A 22,348-nucleotide genomic window follows, 5' to 3' on the forward strand; every position below is an offset into this window, starting at 1 on the left:
TATCCAACAGCCTGAATTAACTAAAAAACTGGCCAAAATATATGAATCAATGTTTTCAGACAGTGGACATCAGGGAGCAGAGGTGAGTAATCCCTGAAAGAACAGAAACAAATAGGGTGAAGAACCAGAAAAGAGAGAGCAGCCCAAAGGAAGAGCTCTGAAAATCTGCTGAGGATCTCCCTTAGAGCTCCTGCTGAATACTGCTCACTGCATGTGTGGGAGGAAACTACACAGTGCCAGGGAAAGAACAACCTGAAAGGATTAGAAGGAACAATCCTTGAAATTCACACAAGGCTAAAAATAGTCTGTGTTTCCGTTAGCCAAAGTGGAAAAACCTCCAAATTCATGGGTTGTCAGGCAGAGTACTCAGAAGGATGTTATACCAGTGGAGAAAATCAGTCCTAAAGGTTGCTCTGATTCTAAATAACAAAACATAAAAGCAAACCTCAAAAGGAGAAAAAACTAGACTCAGATTGTTTCCAAATAACATAACAGAAAACACAAAACTATTTATAAGAATACAAAAATATGCAGCATTCAACAGGGTAAAATTTACAGCTTGCATCCAATCAAGTGTTACCAGGCTTACAAAGAAGCTGGACAAAATACAACCCATAACAAGGAGAAAAATCAGCCAATAGAAACAGACCCAGAAATGACACAGGTGATGGAATGAGTAGACAACGACATTGAGTAGTTATTTAACTATATTCCACATTATAACTACATTCTATGTCAAAGAAGGTAAAGGACAAGCAGATCATGTTAAGTAGAAATATGGATGATATAAAAAAGATTTAAATCAAATTCTAGAGATGAAAACTAAATGATCTGATACACACACACACACCACTGGATGGGATTAGTAGCAAATTAGACATTTCAGAAGAAAAGATTAGTAAACATGAAGAAATGGCAATAGAAACTGCAAAATGAAACACAGAGGACAAAGGCTGAAGGAAAAAATGAACAGGGCATCAGTGAACTGTGAGACAACTCCAAGCAGCCTAAGAGGGTGGTGAAGAACCTTTTGGGGATGGTTTACGTTCATTATCTTGATAGCAGTGATGGTTTCACAGCTGTACACATATGTTAAACCTCATCAGGTTGTATGCTTTAGAAATCTGTGTTTAATTTACTGTCTGTCCTTACTACCTCAACATTGGTACAGAAAAGCAATCTGGAACTAAAATCCCAGATTGGTATCAGTATGGGAGATGGAAGTGGGGTAGTGGAGGGGTAGGTTGGGATACTAAGTGAGAAGAAATAATACTTTTCTAAGCTTCTTGTCTATTTGGGAAGAGTGGCTATAGATACCTATTAACTGTATGAGTTGTTATAAAAATACGTTTTAAAACAAGTATGTTAAAAATATGAGTAGCCACTGAATGAAGCTAAGTAGAATGCATAACTTGAAACCAGTGGAAGAAAAAGTAGAGAAAAAATGCTGATCAATCCAACTAAAGCAGAAAATTGAAAAATATCTTATTTTCCTAGAAAGATAGTAAATAGAAATTTAAAATACTTGAATGAAGCTGTTTATTCAAGAAATGAGAAAAAGAACCACAAAATAGCCTGAAATAAGTAGAAAGAGAGAGTCCATAAACTTCAAGCAGAAATGGAAAGGAAAAGGAAAACTGTAAAGTTCATCAATAAAACCCAAACTTTGTAATAAACTTTAATGAAAAGGAATATGAAATTGAATATATATATATACACACACATACACATGACTGGGACATTATGCTGCCCACCAGAAATTGACATATTGTAACTGACTATACTTCAATTAAAACTTGTTTTTTTAAAGATCAATAAAATAAACTTTTTAAGAGGGATGTATAAAGAGGGAGTATTACATATTAAGTAGGGGAAAAGATTAAGTATTAAGAAGGAAAGTATTAAGAGTGAAAAAGATGGAAGGAATAAATAACATTAGGAATGAAAAGTAAGGGTATTAGAATATATATTTAAAATTATGATTTATAAGCAAATATTATAATTATTTCAGCAATAATTATAAGCAAATATCATAATTTTAGGCCAATAAATTTTTGTTTTTAAAATCAACTTTATTGAAGTATAGTTACCCACCATAAAATGCACACCTTTTAAGTGTATTAATAGAGGAGTTTTGACGACCATACGCCACCTCTAACCACCACCACCACACTCAAGATATAAAATAGTTCTACCAACCAGAAGGTTCTCTTGTCAGTTCTCAGTCAGTCCTCTCCCCACTACCTCTTGCCCCCAGGTAACCGCTGATCTGATTTCTGTAATGATAGTTTTGTCTTTTCTTGAGTTTTGTATAAATTGAATCATACCGTACCCACCCTTTTATGTATGACTTTTTTTAATTCAACAAAATTATCTTGAAATTCATCCATGTTGAATATCAACAGTTCAATGCATTTCATTCCTGAGTAGTAGTCTACTATGGATATACCATAATTTTTTAAATCAATTTATCTCAGTGAATATTTGGGTTGTCCAGTTTAGGGCTCTTATAAATAGAGCTATGAAAATTCATATACAAGTCTACGTGTGGATATATATTTTCATTTCTACTAAATGAGTGGAAGTTCTGGGTCCTATGGTAAACATATATTTAACTTTATAAGAAACTGCCATGCAACTGTCTTACCAGTAATGTATGAAAGTTCTAGTTGTGCCACATCCTTGCTAACATTTTATACCAATATATTTGAAAACTTAAATGAAACCATTTTCTAAAAAGGTATGAATTACCAAAATTGGCTAAAGGAAAGCTAAGAAACTTGAAAAGACTAATAACCATACAAAATATTCAGATGGTAATCAAAGATCAACCTGACCCTCCAAAGATAAACTGGGATCAAAGAGTTTTTTTACTAGTAAGTTTCTACCAAACTGTCAAAGAATAGATAATTTCATCAGTTGTTCAAAGCAAACAGAGAAAAAGATGGCAGCTCATTTTATGAGGCTATCACAATGCCAATACCAATATTTTGTAAGGATAACCCGCCCCAAAATTTGTAATTCAATATCACTTCAATCAAGGAAGCAGAAACCCCGTATTAAGTATGCTTTAAAAAATAAGCAATGCCTCATGATCAAAAAGAGGTTATTAATAGTAAAAATGGTAGGATGCGTCAACATTAGAAAAATCTAGCAATATCATTTAATATATTAATCAATTAAAGGATAAAACTATATGGTCATCTGAAAAGATGCACCTAGAGCATATAATTAAATTTCAGCTCCTGTTCTTAATTTTAAAATGTATACAAACAACATGTATACACATACTTACTAAACTGAACACAGATGGGAATTTCTCTCGGAAGCACTTATAATTGGAAAATCCAAGAGAATCAACTGGCACTATTTGAACCAATTTGAGAGTTCAGCAGGGTGACTAAATACACAAAATTAACCCTAAATCAATGCCTTCCCTGCACATCGGCAGTAACTAATAAAAAAATATAATGGGAAAAAGGTTTTCACAATAGCTCCAAATATATTCTATGAATAAAACTAAGAAAAAAAGAACCAGACCTTTATGAGGAAATCTATAAAACTTTATTCAAGAACATTATTTTAAATCTCAGCCTCTTACTGTATGTGTTTCCTTCCTTACACTTATTAAAAAATTGCATTTAAAAAATATTTTGATACGATAATAAATGTTATTTAAGAACGGGGGAAAACCAAACCAAGTCATATTGGTTGATTCACCTGTTTTTGTCATTTTACCCTCCCCATTAGAATGTAAGCTTCTTGAAGAAAAAGATCTTGTTTGTCGTGTTTCTTACTCTGCCCTCCCACCCAATACCCTTCACAACGGTCAGCACAGAGTTGGCCCCTTACAGTTACAAAACATGGGAGAACCGTAAGCACTTGCTAGTCCTCTTCCTCTCTACCTACTTTGATGCATATCACGCAACAATGTACAAAAATTGCTCCAAGCCTTCCACGTGACAACACCCGCCAACGACTCATCCCAGCCAATCAGAATGCTTCACATCTGTGACCTCGCTCCCCCTCCACCCCACCCCCACAGCCGCACGCGGGGGCATCTTCCTGTCTCAGGCTGTTTTTCTCCCTGCGAGGCCAGTGCGGCTGCGCACCGCACCGTGATTGGCTGAGAACTGCGAACCTGCGCGCGCAGGCCGCCGCCTCGGTTACTAAGGGCGGGAGCCCGGCGAGGGCGCCGGCGGCTGGTTCTGTTTCAGGGCCGCGTCGAGGCCTGGCCGCGCTCGCCATGCCGAACCGCAGGGCCACCCGCAATGCCTACTATTTCTTCGTGCAGGAGAGGATCCCCGAACTACGGCGGAGAGGCCTGCCCGTGGCTCGTGTCGCTGATGCCATCCCTTATTGCTCCGCTGACTGGGCGGTAAGGCTGGAGGCGGGTGAACCTGGGCGGGCAGTTGGGCATGTGGGAGGCCGAGGCGGGAGGGCGAGAGTCCTCGAGGAGGCCAGTGACCCCTGGGCCCCTGCTGGAGGGAGAGGGAGCCCTCCGTTCCCGGCCCAGGGCAAACCGACTCCAGAACCACCTCGGTGTAAGGATCAGGCATCTACCCGCGGGCCCAGGGCACTAGGTCCTCACTGCTGCTTCTCTTCTTGTCTCCCCCTAATATCTCCCCAAGCTTCTGAGGGAGGAGGAAAAGGAGAAATACGCAGAAATGGCTCGAGAGTGGAGGGCTGCCCAGGGGAAGGACTCTTGGCCTTCAGAGAAGCAGGTAAAGTAGCCAGAGAAGAGCAGCCACCTTCTTGGCACAGAGGCATGTTCAGTAAATGCTGGATGAGTGAATGGGTGAATGTCAAGGGTAGACGACTGGGTGATTTGGGTGAGTGCAAAGAAGAGTTTTCCTTTTCTTCCCCCCTTGCTGTCAGAATGCCTGCTAAAAAACCACCAGGCTCCAGAGCTAGGGTACGCATTGGTACCATTTGGTGGTGAAGGCCAGGGAAAAATCCCATTAGGAAACCTGCAGCCAATAAACCGTGATCAGCAGTGGGAGTGTTGGTATTTAGGGTTTGTACTGGATGACCTCTGAGGGTTTCTTTCAACTCTTTTATGATTTAAGAACCTTTTTTCAGATGTTTAAAAGTAATTTGTCCCATTCTCTTTTTAAATGACACCTGGAATCAGGCCAGTTACTGTGTTTAAAACATTGAAATAAGATTTGTGGATGTTGGTGAATGTGTGCCTTATAGGTAAGAGTTGAATAAAGTGGGAAACTTTTTGTATAGCAAAATGTTAAAACTATTAAGTCAAATGTGTTGTTGCTAGGTATCAAGAAAAAGCAGGTAATTGTGAAGGACCCCCCACTCCGGCCCCATGTTCTTTCCATTATTACATAGTACAATTCTATTCTTATTTTAAACTGGTAACATTGGATTGAAATTCAGGAGTGCTTTATTTTACGTGTGAGAGATTTTTTTTTTTTTTGTGGATTTATGTTTGAGTGAAAGCTCTAATAGTTGAATTTGTACTTATACTTGTGAGCTTAATTTTGTTCTTCTCACTACAGTTTCTTTTAAGGAATTTACAATTTCCCCTTAAATGAAAGCCATGTTGTATATACACCTTACTGAGACTTGGAGTCAGCACAGTCTGGTTTTTACTTTAAGTGAAAAACAAACAATATTAGAGTGCTTTGGCAAATGATGTTCTTTTGGCCGCTGGACAGGCACATATTGTGTGACTCCATAGGATTAGTTTTAGGTTATCAGCAGTGGGCAAATGACTTTCAGCAATCATTGGACTGGTTATTTACCACTAAGCCTTTTGATTCAAAATATTTATAGATTTTACTATTGTCTGCCTTTGGGTATTGGTGTCATTGACAATTATGTATTTATATACTTCTTAGGTTGTTTTGGCCTGAAGAGGTTACCAAAGTAATCTATGGGCTGTTTTGCAGTTATTTTTGCTGAATTTAATGCTTATAAAGTGCCCAACAAGAGTTTAAGTACGTGGTCAATCATTACCTTTCTCTTTAGAAACCTGTTTCCACCCCACTGAGGAAACCAGGCATGCTTGTACCAAAGCCGAATGTTTCACCGCCAGATATGTCAAGCTTGTCTCTAAAAAGTGATCAAGGTAGAGTGTAAAATATTCTGCTTAGATAAACTTGGGTACCTAAAGTACTATGGTAAATTGATCAGTAAACATGCATTCTATTCATTTTGATCCTGCATTTCAAAGTAATTGACTGCAGGTGGTTGAACATGATGGCGATAAAGTTGTAAAAGATAAGGTAACATACATTTGTTGAAGTAACACTGGAGAATTTCTTTACAAAAATCTGATCTCTTGGTTTCTATCATTTCATGTGTTATTAAACATACTTTTTGGATTTAAGTGTTTATAGCTAGACACTTAACATACATTTGTTATAAAGGTAGAGATAAATTGAGCTAGCCTAGAAAAAAGCGTAGCTAATAAGAGTCCTTGCTATTCCTTCTGGCTGTTTTTCATTAATCGTGTTCTGGCTTGGCTGAAGATGAATAAATTCTTAAATGTGGCCAATCCTAGTAAAGAAGATCCTTCTTACATTCTTCTATTTCTTTCTTCCTTTAGAGAATATGTAAGTGGTCTTGTGTATATTGGTAAAAAGGAGAGTGAACTAAATTGTCCATAGTTTATATCATAGAGTTTTTCTACACTGATTCTACTTGATTTTACTTTCCAAATCCTTATATTTCCTGAATATGGGGCACAGCTTTTCTTCAGTCATTATTGAGATTCAGGGCTTATGTAGAGCTGGCTGTACGTTTGAATAATGTTGTCACTTCATGCAAAGAGTGGTTACTACTTTAATCCTTGATAAGTGTAATTATAAAAAATCTATCCATTTATCTGGTACAGCTGATTTGTTTCTTTTTTCCAGCTTATTTAGGAATATAGGAACACAGGAAAAAAGGTTCTAAAATTTTTTGCTTTTGTCAGAGGGGTAAATTTGAGATGCTCATCTGTTCATGTTGTCTATTTTTTTTTTTAGCTCTCCTTGGAGGCATTTTTTATTTTTTGAACATTTTTAGCCATGGTGAGCTACCTCCTCATTGTGAACAGCGCTTCCTCCCTTGTGAAATCGGCTGTGTTAAATATTCTCTCCAAGAAGGCATTATGGCAGATTTCCACAGTTTTATAAATCCTGGTAAGTAGCCAGTTAGAGTAGATGCTAGAGCTTTAAAAGTTGTTTTTTTATCTTAACCTTATTTGATGATAGTATTTTTCTTAAAAGCTGTTGCGCAGCTGAGTTCTTAAAATGTAACGACTTCATAATAATTGGATGAAAAATTATTAAGTGTTGACACAGTTTTTGGTTTAGGCTTTTAACCTCAAGTAAACATTAGAGTTGGGTGGACAGAATGCCTGAAGAATGTGTAGCTTGCTACTTGCTTATCAGCAGCCTTACATCTTGGAATTTTCTAAAAGCTTTTTATACCTCTGTTCTTTCTTTACCTCGACAGTCACTAGTTTTTAACTTGCTATTATTGCTTCATAACCTTGAGCAAAGTATTTATCCTGAAAACCTATTAATTCCTCTGTAAAATGGAGATAATGCCTATTGGAGGGCTGTTCTAAGGAATGCATGAGAATGTCTGGAAATAGCCTGCTGTGTAATAGCTCTGGGATGTTCTCACTGTTTCTTCTTCCTACCGCTCCACCCCACTGAAAGCAATTAGGAATGAAGACATAGGATTCGGTTCAGTTCCCAAGTGAATAGATAGTAGTTAAGGGAGCATATACCTTTAAAGGTAAGTGGGAGGAATATACAGGGAGAAGACTAAAGGAGAAGTGGTTGGGGAAAGAAGAATTTAATCTTTAGGTTTACCAGTCACTTTAAAATTCACTAGGACAGCCCAGCACTTTTCCTTGTTTTGAGGTAACAGAAAAACAAATTTTCCGACTTACACTTATGAGAGTTGCTACTTAGGACACGTCAAATAGATACTTTTTTCTGTATGTATGTAAAACATTAAAAAGGTAGAATTTGGAGACTTTTCTCCTCTGAGAAATACATAAATACTTTGCTCTATCAAGGGCCTCATGGCCTGTTCATGGACCCCTGGCTAAGACTCCTTTAGCCCAGATTTTCTTCACCTGGTATTTCTTGCTCTGTGAGGAATAACTTTTTAAAGTAGCTTAGACAGTTTGGCAAGCTTTTTGATAGTCATCATATTATCAAAGTTTAAAAAAAAATCCTCTATGACGGTTAATCTTCTATAATTTTGCATAGCAGTAACAGTTACCTATGTTATGATTTGGTCAGCCTATGGAATATTACTGTAGCACAACCAGAAAGCTTCCAGATTTCTGCTTCTCTCAAAATATTTTGTATTACAGGTGAAATTCCACGAGGATTTCGATTTCATTGTCAGGCTGCAAGTAAGTATAAAGGAATGGGGTAGAATATAGGCACTGAATGTGTGCGTACCTGGTTAAGACACTGCTTTAAACAGACACATAAAACATTGATTGGGGAAGAATAACTTTAAGTATTGTTGGAGAATCTTTATAGAAGTGGTAGACAGTGTATGTGATCCTGAAAAACTGTAAAATTAGATAGACTGATAGGATAATATCCCTTTTCCCTTTATGAGGATTGTGTTTTTATTTTCTGTTTGTATCTTTTGGCCTGAAGATCAGTGGCTTTTACTGGCCAGGTACTTAGGTCTTTTAAGAGTTATCAGAGTGTCTAGATTTAGGGCCATTCACAGGAATGTCCATTCAAAAGTAAGGGGGGAAAACTTGATGCTTCCTTCCTTCAAAACTAGTAGGGTAGTGTTAAACAGACAAAATAGCTATGAATTAACTTCTCAGACGAGGAAAACACGTTTCTATTTTAAGTATCTTGCAGCCAAAGGTTGTGACCGTTTATACTTAGGCTCTTGAACTCTTCTGGAACCTAGATTTCATCCAGTTTCTTGTTCGATTAAAGTGGAAATCATGATAATACGTTTGCTTTTTTAATTTTAATTGTCTTTTTTTCTTAAAAAAAAAAAGTAGAAGTGTTTGAAAGTAGAAATAGGTTTTTCAAATCTGCCATAACAAGCAGCTGTTTGTAATATTTATAATACTGTTTTTTAATAAATGAGAATATTTTACACTCATTTTTGGTCATGTCCTTTGAGTTTTTTCCAGTCTCAGTGAAAAATATGTACTAGTCCTTTTTTTGTCTTGAGATCAGGGCAGTAGGCTTTGGAGCAAGGACTTTAAGGTAGTTTTTTGTTTTGTTTTTTTCAGTAGGTCCCTTTATGTAGCTTTGAGTGAAAAAATTATAGAAGAAAAATTTTGTTGTAACTTTCAGGTGTGAACCTAGTTGATCTCCCCAAGTGGTACATTGTTTGAGGTTATTTGACTAAATAGGTGGTAGTAAAAAACCAAAAACAGAAACTTAGCTGTTGAACTAATTTCACATTTTCACTTAAGCTCTGTTTCTGATTTGTTCATCTCCTGAGTACACTGGAATCCTTCTGTCCCAGACACTCATTTGTGAGAATTTCCCCTTACTGTTTCTTGTTTGGGTTCTGATTAAATTTTTTTAAATCCCTTATTTTTTAAAGGCTTATTTTTTTACAATCTTTTCAAATTAACTGATTAACAGAAAGTGTGGTTCTTAAAAACAAACCTATTAAGGACTCTAGGAATGTTTTCTTGAGTTATTTTTCAAACTAATTAAAACTGAGCACAATGTTTTTCATTCAGGAAACTTATGGTCCTTGGAGCTCACCAGTTTAAGCATGTCTTAAATTGCCAATTTGATACCCCTGGGAAATGGGCCAGTTAAATAAGATAAATGACTGTATTAAAGTGACAGCTATGTTGACATAATAACTGAAAATGGCTCGGCTAGTGTAATCAAGCTGATGCTTAGGAAAAGACCGTGCTCCATACCATCACACACTGAAGCAAATTTACATGTGGGTACAATTTGATTAGTAGCTAAGAAATGTGCGTGTAGATCTTTCAAATGCTTCTGTGCTATTCTGGCCTTTTATGATGTATGTGTAAGTGAAATCAAGTGAATGCTTCATGGGCATTATGGTTTAGCACATTAGAATCGAAGAATTTCAAAAGGTTGGAAGAGATTTTGATACGGACCCCGTTGATTCCTTGCTCCCCCCCAATTCGTTCCTCTGAAGGGGACTTCGGGTTCTTGATGAGTGTGTTGCGGGTAGGAGGTTTGGGCCCTTCTCATTCTCCCCCACTTCTCCAGAGGAGGCTCTGCTTTTATCCATTTTACTAGTTAATGATTTTGAGAGAGAAGTTCTGCTTTCAAACAAGCGGGGCCTTGAAAACTGCTTTCAGCTTCCTGTACAAAAAGTCTATCAGCTTTTTGAATGAAGCTTCGGACACAATAAAGAGTATAACATTCACTTAAGATATAAAGGTATAAAGAATGTTAATAAACAGCAGTGCACCTGCCAGTCAGCTGAAGAAATAGCACACTGCCGTTATCATTGAAGGCCTCTGATTGCTCCCTCATTGTATCGCCCCTCTTAAGAGAACCACTATTCTGAATTGTGTCTTCCTTTGTTTTACGAATAAATTTACTATAAATACGTATTTAAATAGTATATTTACTTTTCCTTGTTTGAACTTTTATATAACTTAACGTGTATATTTCTTCACCTGTTTTTTTTTAACTGATCAGTGTCTTTTCCCCATTTCTCTATTGGATTGTTTGTCATCTTTATTGGTTTATGGAAGTTTATTATATATATATGTTTTTATTGATTAATTGTGTACAGATACCTATTTTCAGTCTGCCTTGCGTCTTTTACTCGCTATTCTTAATGAATAAAGGTTTTTAGTTTAGTAAATGAATCTTCTTTCATGGTTTATGGGGTTTTTTGTCTTACTTAAGAATTCCATTCTACCTGAAGGCCATGAAGACATATTTTCTTCTAAAGTTTTTTCATATCCAGGTTCTTATTCCACCTGGAATTGACTTGTGCATGATGTAAGGTAGAGATATAGTTTGATTTTTTTTTCCCTTGTGGACAGTCAGTTGTCTCAGCATCACTTATGAATGATCAGTTTGTTCCCCAATATATAGTGCCACCTGTATCATACCTCATTTCTGTTGGTGCATGAGTCTTTTTGATATCTTCTGTTCTATTGGTCGGCTTGTTTTTTGGTGCCCGTATCATATTGTTAAACACAATATTTTTATAATATTTGCTTGACTTTGTTCTTTTGGAATATTATGGCTATTCTTGGCCCTTTGCTATTCCACATACAATTGAGAATCATTTTATCATGTTTCACACAAAAAGCCTTGTGGAGATTTAGAACCTCAGGATTTGGAATCCCTGGATTCAAGTCTCAGGATTTTGAATCATCTTCAAGTCTTTAGGTCATTTTGGAGAGAACTGACAGCTTCATGATATTCTGTACGTGAACACGGGGCTACTCTTTTATTTTTTAAATCTGTAATGCTTTACAATGAAGTCTTATAAATTTCTCCTTAATGATCTCAGTATCTTATTAGTTACAGCTTATCATTTTTGTTGCTATTGTAAATGATATCTCTTAAAATTATATTTTCTGTTTACATTTGTATTTTGGTTTTATCCCACCTTTGATATAAAGTCTGAGTTTTTAGTAAATTCCTTATATAATCACATCTGTGAAATGATTTTTTTCTAACCTATGTCTTTTATTTAAAAAATTTGAAACTTGTTTTGTGCTAATGTGCTGGCTAAGTACTCTAGTTTCTAATGTTTCACCAGTGAGTATGCTGTTTACTGTAGTTTTTTCTTTATCTTATTTTTAGTATATACTCTTTGTCAGAATAAAGTCCCCTTCTGTTCCTAGTTTGTCTGGAGGTATCAGTTGCACATTTTGATGAATTCTCTTTCTGTATCTTGGATTTGTGTCTTTCATAGTGTTAAACCAACCTTACATTCCAGAAACAAATCCAGATTGGTCATTGTATAACTGAAATAAATTGCTGAATTTGGTTTACAAATATTTTGCTTTAAGATTTGTGCATTCATGTTAAAGACAGGCTAGTCTTAATTTTGTTATCAAGATTATTTTGCTATCCTAAAATGGATTGGGGATTGTATTTTCAGTTTTTGAGTTTACATTTGGTTCTTTTTTATGATGATCCTGTTGAAATTATCAGTATATTTTATTTCATTGAACATAATAAGCCTCATTATTTTAAAGCCTTATGTCTGATAACCCTATTACAGGGATCTTCTTTTTGAATATATTTTTATAATCTGTGGGTTATCTTGATGTTTAATCAAGTTTTCAGCTCTTCATGTGACTGGTTATTTTTGAGTGCTGAACAGTACGTATGAAAACTTGTTATTCCTCTCCAAAGATATATGATTGTTTCTGGCAGAAAGCTAGAGTGTCTAGCCATCTCGGGTTGCTTTAATCCAATTTCAGAAATTGAGATAATTTAAAATTGAGTTCAGATTTATGAGAGTCAGTCTATTGCTAGTTGATCTTTACGTTAAAAAAAAAAAGAGGAGGAAGGTGGACAGATTACCACTAAAGAATCATCAGTAAAATTTACACCTGACTTCATAGCATAAACAGTGGAGGCCAGAAGACAATTGGATATTTTTTAATTTATAAATTTTATATATACACAAGTAATGCTTTAAATTCTTACTAGCTCTAGGTCTGCTGAAAACTTCTCAGTTTCTTGGCCTCTATATTTTCTCTTGTAGAATTGGTAAATGCTCAAATCACCAACAAACCCAAATGCCAGATTCAACTCTCTAGGATTTCTTCCTTTCTAAGATCTGGGCCCATAATCCGTCATTTCACCCCTGCAGTGCTTTCAAGCGGGTGTTTCATATGTTCAGCTTTTCCCAGTCTGTCATTATCAGAAGTTGAACTCTTCCTATATTCTTTTTTATGGTTTACAATTTTATGCTGAAATTCGTAATTTGATCTCATCAAATATATTTACTATTTAAAAATCTGTGTCCTATATAACTTCAGCATCTGGAATACCTTTAGATCTCTATCAACTTTGTTTTGGTTCTCAATCTTGTTTCTTTGTGTACCTGGTTATTCATATACATTATTTGAAAAAAAAAAGATTTAAGTTAATTTGAGGCTTATAATTTTCTCTTCCTCCAGAGAGGATATATGTTTGCTTTTTTAAGACACCTTGGGTCTCACAAACCAGGGCCCAGATCTGTCAGAGGCACACTTCTCAGCCATTAAACTTCCTCTTCTGGAACCAGCAAATGACTCCAGGGGGAAAATTGTCCCAAAAGCTGGGCGCACCTCTCTGGGTTTCTGTATTTTCTTGCATCTTGATCTAGTAATTCCTTGCTGCTCTAGGTGCTCTTGATATCCTTAAGCATTTTAAATTTTTGTGAGAAGGTTAGTCTGAATTGCTTGGTCCAGTTCTTACTGGGAGTGGAAATACTCATCTTATCAACCATTTAAAAAGCAGTCATTACTATTAAAGTCTCCAGCCTTGTTAATAAACCATCCATGAAAGGTCACATAGGAACAGTGAAAACACAGTATAGGCTCGATCACCTAACAGACCTGGGTTTGAGTCCGGACTCCACTATTAGCCAGCTGTTAACTTGCTGCTGACTTCTGTGGCTCTCAGTGGTCTCTTCTCCAGTATGTGTGTATTACCTACCTCATCAGATTATGGGATAAAGTATGTCAAGTACCTAACCATACCAGGCTTGGTACAAGTGCTTAGATACGAGTTACCCACTACTCCCTTCCTACCCCTACTTCTGTAACTACTTCATAATGTTTGTCTTGGTCACATTTTTAACTCCTACCTCCTGTTTATTTCCTTCAGGTGATTCTAGTCACAAGATTCCTATTTCAAACTTTGAATCTGGGCATGACCAGGCAACTGTGTTACAAAACCTTTATAGATTTATTCATCCAAACCCAGGGAACTGGCCACCCATCTACTGCAAGGTAATTTCAATGTATGAATTTCTTTTAAGGCATCCACTTAGAAACCAAAAGATCTATGAAAGATACCCAAAGAAAGACCTTTTGTCTGTGTATTAGCTGTGTCTGTTAAAACATGTTCATTCTTAGTTCTTTGAATGCAGTTAGGGGTAATGCCTTTCCTTCTAAATTTCTCTGGTATTGGAGGTATTTTGAAGACTGCAAAAACTGAATATGTTTCAATTTTGTCAGGTCTCATGTTTTTAGTTCCTCTTTCTGAAATATCTTCAATATCTTTTTTACCCTGAAGGATGGTTTTCTAGTCTGTATACCTGTCCTTCAAGGGAAGAATGCTATTTATTCAAATTCGTTTTTGTAGCAGTCCCTTGATCATCTTTTTATAATCTTTATTCTTTGTTTTGTCTAAATTATTCTAGGCTAGGTGTCATAAAATTGAGTTTTAACCTTACTGTTTATTAGTGTCACCATGAACACAAAATTACTGTATTTATCTTTTTCTGAACATATGTTTCTTCATTTGCCTACCGTAAGTCTCACTTGCTGTTCATAAAGTATGTTAACATTGCTTCATGAACATAACTGGTTATTAACAGCAGTGGTCTTTTCTGGTGTATGTTGCTCTTTTTCACAGTTCTCATTTAGTTGTCACAAACTCCTTAGTCTCTCCCTTCCCACCCAACGCCTAGCCCGCCCTCCCCTCCCCTATATTCAATATTTCATAATAACGCAGTTTGAAAGGACTGCATTAATTAAAAGTAACTCAGGATGGGAGAAAATACAAGTAAATTATTTTTCCTTTTCCAGTCTGATGATAGAGCTAGAGTCAACTGGTGTTTGAAGCATATGGAGAAATCATCAGGTAAGTAATACTGGGTCACTGCTCAGGTGCAGTTTAATGTCTGTATTTGTTTTCATGTTGATGTACACATTCTGTGTACCTAGACTCACTAATTGTGTGTTTCTGTTTACCAATGGAAGAAGTCAGGCAAGAGCTAGAACTCCTCACTGTAGAGGATCTTGTAGTGGGGATCTACCAGCAAAAGTTTCTGAAGGAGCCTTCCAAGACCTGGGTTCGGAGCCTCCTCGATGTGGCCATGTGGGATTATTCCAGCAACACAAGGTATTTACAGTGATTTGGTGATAGTGATGTTGACTTCTTTTCTGGACTGAGAAAATACGGTAGGATTAGTTTTTACCTTTTTAGGCAGTGTTTTCCTATGAAACTTTGGAATCATTGTATTTTCTTGAACATAAGATTTCATTGATTGTAAGTTACACTGTTACTTTGTCTGTCACTAAAAACAAAAAACAAACTACCAAATAAACTGACAGTGCTTTATCACTTAGAATTTCTATACTGATGAAAAACTATTTTATATTTATTTATATAGATGTTTTACTACATAGAATTCTTGTACTTACAAGAACTATATAAGTGAAATAAATTGGAAATTTTTTTTATTTTGAAATAATTTCAGGCTTACAGAAAAGTTGTAAGACTAGTACAAGAAAGTTACAGATACTATTCTCTTAGATTTCCGAGTTGTTAATATTTTAATACATTTTCTTTATATCTTTCTTTATACACACACAAACTTTTTTCTCAACCACTTGAGAGTAAGTTGCTGTCACAATGCCTTTTTACCCCTAAATGTCAGTGTGTGGTTCCTAAGAACAAGAACATAAATGTATATATTTAATAAATAAATATATATATAGCCACAATACCATTATCAAAACAGGATATTGCCATTGATACAATACTACTATCTAATCTAAAGGCCATATTCATATTTTGCTATTGTTCCACTAATGTCTTTTATAGCAAAAAAAAAAAATCTTTTTTTATTTTTAAGTGTTTAGTAGAGTGAATTTTCTCTTAAACGTGGCTTGCAGTGCATCCCATAAGTTGTTGACTTAATATTTTGTCATTTAAAAAAAATTTACAGTTTCAACTCTCTTTAACCCAAGAGATAATATGAGGCTTTTAAATGTCCGAATGGAAAGCCTTTCTGGTTTCTTTTAGTAAATTCTAGTATCTTTGCATTGTGATCAAAGTATTATTTATAACATTTCTGCCTTATGAAGTTATAGTGCTCTACAGTTTTTTGCTAATTTAATGTATAATCAATTTTTGTGAATGTTTTGTGGAAATGTGAGAAGAGAAGAATACGTATTGTTTATTATCAGGGTGCAGAGTTTGATAAGTATCCATAAGATCTACCGTTTTATGTCTAAACTGCCTTATCTCTTCACTTACATTTTGTCTACTTGACCTGTCTTATATGGAGAGTGGTGTAAAGTCTCATTACTGCTGTTTTTGTCTGTCTCATTATATCGCCTGTAGTTGTAAGCTGGTTGCTGTGTTATCTGATGCCTTTACAGAAAAAGTTTGCTGAATCTTGATCTAGTAGATTGACCTAGGGCTCTTGGGAACAGTTGTCCTTGTGTGCTTGCATGTTGAAAACTTTTCTGTTGGTTTACATTTTATTTCCTTGAGTTTCTAGAAAATGACTACTACACTGTTGTTATTGCTTTGTGTTGCTTTTTAGAAGTTTGGACATTTAATTCTCTTGACCTTTTAAGTTATTTGATCTTTTACCTTGAGACCTTAAGAATATTTTTTCATCTTTAAAGTCTAATCGTTTTACTAGGCTATTTCTCTGAGTATATTATTGCAGGGCAGTTTTTCCACGTGTTTGGTGGGCTCTTTTAGTATGCAGTGTCAGATCTTATTTCTGGAAATTTTTCTTAGATTGCAGTTTAATTGTTCCATTAACTTTTTCTTCTGTATAGCACAGGGAACTATACTCAATATCTCATAATAACCTTTAATGAAAAAGAATTTGAACATGAATATATGTATGTATATGCATGACTGGGACATTGTGCTGTACACCAGAAATTGACACATTGTAACTGTACTTCAATATTAAAAAAAAAAAAGACTTGTTTTAAAAAAACTTTTTTGTGTGTTAAATTATAAATCTTAATCTTTGAGCAATAGCGTCAGTTTTTCTTAAATAATTCAACTTAAGTAAGCTAAAAACCTGGCATATAAAACCCATAAGCAATGCTACTTCAGTTAGATCAGGAGATTAAAGTCTTTTTTTTTGTGCAGGTGCAAGTGGCATGAAGAAAATGACATTCTCTTCTGTGCTTTAGCTGTCTGCAAGAAAATCGCGTAAGTTGGAGAAAGGAGTTTCTTCTTAATACTGTTTTGCATTGAATACTTTGCCACTTTGCTTGCTGTTGCTTTGGCAATTGGGGTGAATCAATGTTCACCTCTGTTTCCACAATTCTCTTTTAAAACAAAGGGTTTTTTTTATCATATTACTTTTATTATTCTGCCCATCTCACTGCTTAATCAGGGATAGTTGCCACCTGAGCAGTTGGCCGAGCCTTCAGAAGCACTTGTTGAAATTTTTTCCTTCTAGGATTCTTGTAGGAAAGTGAAATTCCCTCCTCTCATGAAGAACAGCCCTTCCTTGTGAAGGTGCTCAAACAATATAGACCCTTTTCTTCTCATTTTTTAGTGAAAGCACCTGCAGCCTCAGATCTGTGGGATAAGCTCCCACGGATGGTTGCTTTTGAGGGTGAATAAGTGTTTTGACAGCTTTAGCCCTATTTCTGGTGTTGCCTCTCCCTGCCTTAGCTGTGTGAAAATTCTGCCCATCTTTACCCTCATCCTGTTCCCTTATAATGAATCTGAAATTCTGTTTGGTAGTCAGAGTACTGCTTACCAGGAATGACCAATTTTATGATAATTACTACTGTCTATTCCCATTTCTTCTCCAAATCTTTAAATTTCTTTTTTCCCCTAATTTAGGACAGTATCTCTCACATGCTTTCTCTTTATGTTAGAAAATTTTTAGATGTGAATGCTTTAGAATAAATTAAATGAGATTCTGATAATGAACATTTTAAATTTCCTTTTAAAGGTATTGCATCAGTAACTCCCTGGCCACTCTCTTTGGGATCCAGCTCACAGAGGCTCATGTACCACTTCAAGATTATGAGGCCAGCAATAGTGTGACACCCAAAATGGTTGTACTGGATGCAGGGCGTTACCAGGTAAGAAGCTGACTTTTAGGAGCTACTCATCTCTTACGTCCTGCTCAGTATGGTCCTGGTGAGCAGCAGCTAAAGATTAGGCCTTTGTTTGGCTCTCTTTTCTCTTAGACATTTTTTTTTTAATCCTTCGTGGAATGTCAAGCAGTTCTTAATCCAGTTGATGCTTGCATAAAATCCTTTTCCTTCCTAGTATGTTGATATCCCACTATATTTGACAGAGTTTTAAGAAAATTAAAGCTGGCAATTAGTGTTTATGCAAAACACATCCAAACATTTATTCCAAAAACTTAATGATACAAATATTTAAAATATCTACTTCAAAAATGTGTAAGACCTGATTCAGGATTTGATTAGAAGCTGGCTAGTGTCCCGACCACCTCTCTCCCCTCCTTGCTGTTTCCTTACTTTTAGGCCTCTCTACACTACTGAGAGCACAGCAGTTAAGAATATGGGCTCTTGAGTCAGAATTCGTGAATTTCACTGCAGGCTCTGCTGTGTGACTCTGTGCAAGTTATTTGAACTTTCTGTCCTTATCTGTATAATGGGAATAATAAGGACTAGTGGTTGTAGGATTAAATACAGCAGTTTATGAAAGTACTAAGAACTCTGTCTTATTATTAAATCTGTCTTATTATTCATAATAAATGAATGTTGCTATTACTTTAAAATAGTTAATAAAACTATACTAATGAAAAGGGAACCCCAGAATGGTTGTTTGGTACGAATAACTATTAGGATCAATCTCAAAGGTATTACTTACGCTTAGCTAAAGCAGCAGTCTCAAGTTTATATACTGGATGATTCCATTTATATGGCATTCTTGAAAATACAAGTGAAACTAATGAACAGATCCGTGGTTCCCAAGGGTGAGGGGTTGGGGGCAGGCATGACTGTACAAGGATCGCACAAGGAAGGTTTTTGAGGCGGTAACATGCCTCTGTATCCCTATTACAATGGTGGTTTCATGAATCTCTTCATTTGTTAAAACTCATAGAAGTGTGCATCCCCCAAAAGTCCATCTTACTCTATGGTAATTTAAAGAAATAAAAAAGTTCCATTTAGTCTCTGGGCAAGACTCTTCCTCTCCTCTCTACTCTGTTAACCTTTAACTCAGTGGTTCTTGACCACAGCCTGCTTTGTGTCCTTCGGGGGACATTTAGCAACATTTGGAGACATTTTTGGTTGTCGTAACTGGGAAGGGAGTCCTACTGGTATCCAGTAGGTAGATTCCAGGGATCCTGCTGAACATCTGACAGTGTGCAGGACAGCTTCCCAGACTAAGTATTAGTCTAAAATGTCAGTGGTACCCAGTGGGTAAAGTCCACCTTAGCCCCATCATCACCATCTGTGTTGAGACCACCAGAATTAGTCTCGTTGTCCCCCTTTTCATTGTTGCATCAGTCACTGTGGAAGCTCAGGATACCTAATCCTCAGTCGTCTCCTAGACTCATCTTGTTTGGTCGATTTTGCTTTTGACCCCTCCCCAACTCCTAAGAAACTTTCCTCTGGGTCTTCTCAACTTCACTTGCCAGCAGAATCTCAGATCTCTTCCGCCTTTTCTCTGGAAGGTTTCTTTACCCCCTTGGCTCTAATTGAAATGTGGCCATCTGCTAAAGATGCTGCTTCCCTGTTAGCCCTTTTAAATGGCGACATCTTTTTTTTTTTTTCTCATTTATCATAGGTCTAGTTTTGAGGTATTTGTCGTTGTTTAATATTGTTGTCTCCAGACTTCCTCCTACCTTCTCCCTAAAATCCCTAGTCTTTGAATCTCATGCCATTCAGGCATTAAGACCTCAGAACCCCTTTTTGGCATCAGTAGGCCCCTGAATTGGTTGCCATCATTCTTACAGCAACACCAAGCCAGGAGATCAAACAGTATTCCCATCAGAGTTCTTGATTTCAGTTTCCCCGCAGGTAATCCTTCCAACTGCCTGACCTCTCAGCTCCTTGACTCCTGCCATACATTAAGTACTCCCTCCCTTTTTCCCACTGCGCCCCAGCGGCACCTCCTCCCTCATGTCAACTTCAAGCATCCAACTACCATTGTCTCTCTCCCTGTGCCAACAGTCCTTTGATCTCTACTGGGACCTTCAATTCATTGTATGCCTCCACTGTTCTGTGCTCCTTTACAGGGTCACTGCATTGCACAGCTCCAGGGGTGCCATGCACACGTGGACGGTGCTGCAGCCTTGTGTCTGTCAATTCCATTGGCCCTTCATTCTTCATCATACTTGGTTGATAGACACTAACACTGATTAAAGTTAACTCTTCACCTGCTCTATTCCTATACATGTGAAGTTAACTGGGGCTCAAAAGAAACTCCCATACTGACTGGTATTAGATATTCATCACCACCAACTTCAAGTGAGCCTCAGCATTGCCTGGCTGTGTCCATTTCTCTAGTTTAACGAACCTCTCCCTCTCCTAGACAGTTATTTCCCACCTTCTCTCACTTCGGTCTTCCGTCACCTCTTCTTCACCCTTATTCTAGCGATGCTCTTGCCCCCTTGCCCCCTCCCTGTCTGAGAGAATAGAAGCAGTGAGGAGGGTTTCCGCACATTGCTGCCGTTGCACCGTCCGTATACTCTGCTTTTACTCCTGCTTTAACGTATGAATTGTCTGTGTTTCTATTTAAGACCAGTCCTTTTATTTATATATTAGGTCCCATTCTCTTACCTATCTGAGGGCGTGGCTCCAAAAATTCCCTCCTCTTCTCCTGCATCATCGGGGTTTCTCTCTGTTCTGAATCGTTCTTGTTAGCAAACATGCTATAATGTCATATTTAAAAATAACCCTTTCTTGACCCTGTAATTCCCCCTCAGGGATTACTCTCTGCTCTCCTTTACAGCAATACTCTTCAAAAGTTGATCAGACATTGGGAAAGTGGGTGTTAGTTTGCATTTTAAGAGTGATCTGAAATTGAAGTAGATGATCCAATAATAAGAAATAAACGTGTTTTCCCCTGGTATTTTCTGTTACTTACAGAAGCTAAGGGTTAAGAGCCCAGGATTCTCTCGTTTCAGCTCTTCTGATCAGGAACAAAGATCAAACGCACCCACTGGTAAGCATCTTATATTTAATAAGAATTCACCTCAAAGAGTTTAGGGTCTTTTTACAGTCCCAGGGTATGGTACTTAAACAGATTCTCTAAATTGGCTTTGGAACATAAGGATCTTGTTGACTTGGGAGTCTCACTTGGCATAAACACCTTAAACAACTTGGATATGTACATTTTTGTATCACCTTGATATAATTTAACTTACTCTTGAGACTTCTCTTCAGGGCATTTAAAATAAAACTTGTTACTTTTATGGCAGCAATAGTTTTATAGTTTTGATGGGAAAATTTTAAAAATGTGAAATTTCAGGTGGTCCCTGAAGAACCTCAGCTAAGGTTTCCAGGACTAAAAACAAAAAAAAATTCGTGTTGAACCTTTCCACCTTTACTCTAAGAATTACCTCCCCTGTTGATGACCTGTTTAATCGTGGCTTAGTGAAAGCCTGCAGCAGGGTGAGTCAGCTGAAGGACCTCTTTATCACACAGCTGTAAAATTGCCGCATTTCTCCTATTTTCAATATCCTAGGTGACTGCCCATCTGGGGTGAAAGCTTCTGGCCGAAACAGCAGTGTTCGGGGAAGAGGGATTACCCGCTTACTAGAGAGCATCTCCAATTCCTCCAGCAATATCCACAAACTCTCCAGCTGCGAGACTTCTCTCTCACCTCACATGTCCCAAAAAGATGGATACAAATCTTTCTCTTCCTTATCTTAATGATGGTACTTTTTTCAATTTCTGGAAAAATAACGGGCCCAACTTCCCTTCTGACTACAGTCATATTAAACAGATCACATCAACGATAAATGTCACTATTATAAAAGCTACTTAATTTGTAAGGAAATTCTGTTTCATAGATTAAAAATAATTGTGGTTGGAGAAGATCTTGCCATTTTTGCTTTTTTTTTCTTGAGGGCTTATTCTACTTCCTGACTGTATAATGGGAATGCAATTAAAGTTTTGAGTCCTATAAGAATTAAACTGACATTTTCAGAGTTGTGCTTTTGGGAATGTTGTATTTTGATAATCTTTTCCTCCACAATAAAGGTATTGAATATCTGTTATGAAAGGTTTTAAAATAGTTCTAATGTATTACTTTCCATTATGAAATGTGGAACTGTACCCTTGAGACCTGCAGCTTTTTTCATTGCAGCTATCGAAGAAAATTAGCTTTAACAAAAATAAAGTTTTGCTACTTAAAGTCTTTGAATATGCTGACTTTGGCAAAAGTCATTTGAAGGATAAGTCAAAATGAGATTATGTAATTTCCCCCAAATCACATGGCTAGATAGTGACTAGATT

The 22,348-nt window shown here is 36.7% G+C and overlaps 1 protein-coding gene across 1 annotated transcript; it reads left to right on the plus strand.

Annotated features, from left to right (window-relative positions):
* The first annotated feature begins 4,182 nt into the window (after positions 1 to 4,182).
* Positions 4,183 to 21,950, plus strand: MAEL (maelstrom spermatogenic transposon silencer). The gene is made up of 12 exons (XM_010984445.3): positions 4,183 to 4,378; positions 4,632 to 4,724; positions 5,989 to 6,088; positions 6,990 to 7,145; positions 8,339 to 8,380; positions 13,797 to 13,921; positions 14,723 to 14,777; positions 14,897 to 15,038; positions 17,040 to 17,102; positions 17,860 to 17,992; positions 20,978 to 21,053; positions 21,576 to 21,950. The coding sequence occupies exons 1-12, from the start codon at positions 4,247 to 4,249 to the stop codon at positions 21,761 to 21,763; spliced, it is 1,305 nt and encodes a 434-aa protein (XP_010982747.1). The 5' UTR covers positions 4,183 to 4,246; the 3' UTR covers positions 21,764 to 21,950.
* Positions 21,951 to 22,348: the final 398 nt, after the last annotated feature.

Source organism: Camelus dromedarius, chromosome 23, assembly GCF_036321535.1.
Source record: "Camelus dromedarius isolate mCamDro1 chromosome 23, mCamDro1.pat, whole genome shotgun sequence".
In the NCBI taxonomy this organism is placed as follows: domain Eukaryota; kingdom Metazoa; phylum Chordata; class Mammalia; order Artiodactyla; family Camelidae; genus Camelus; species Camelus dromedarius.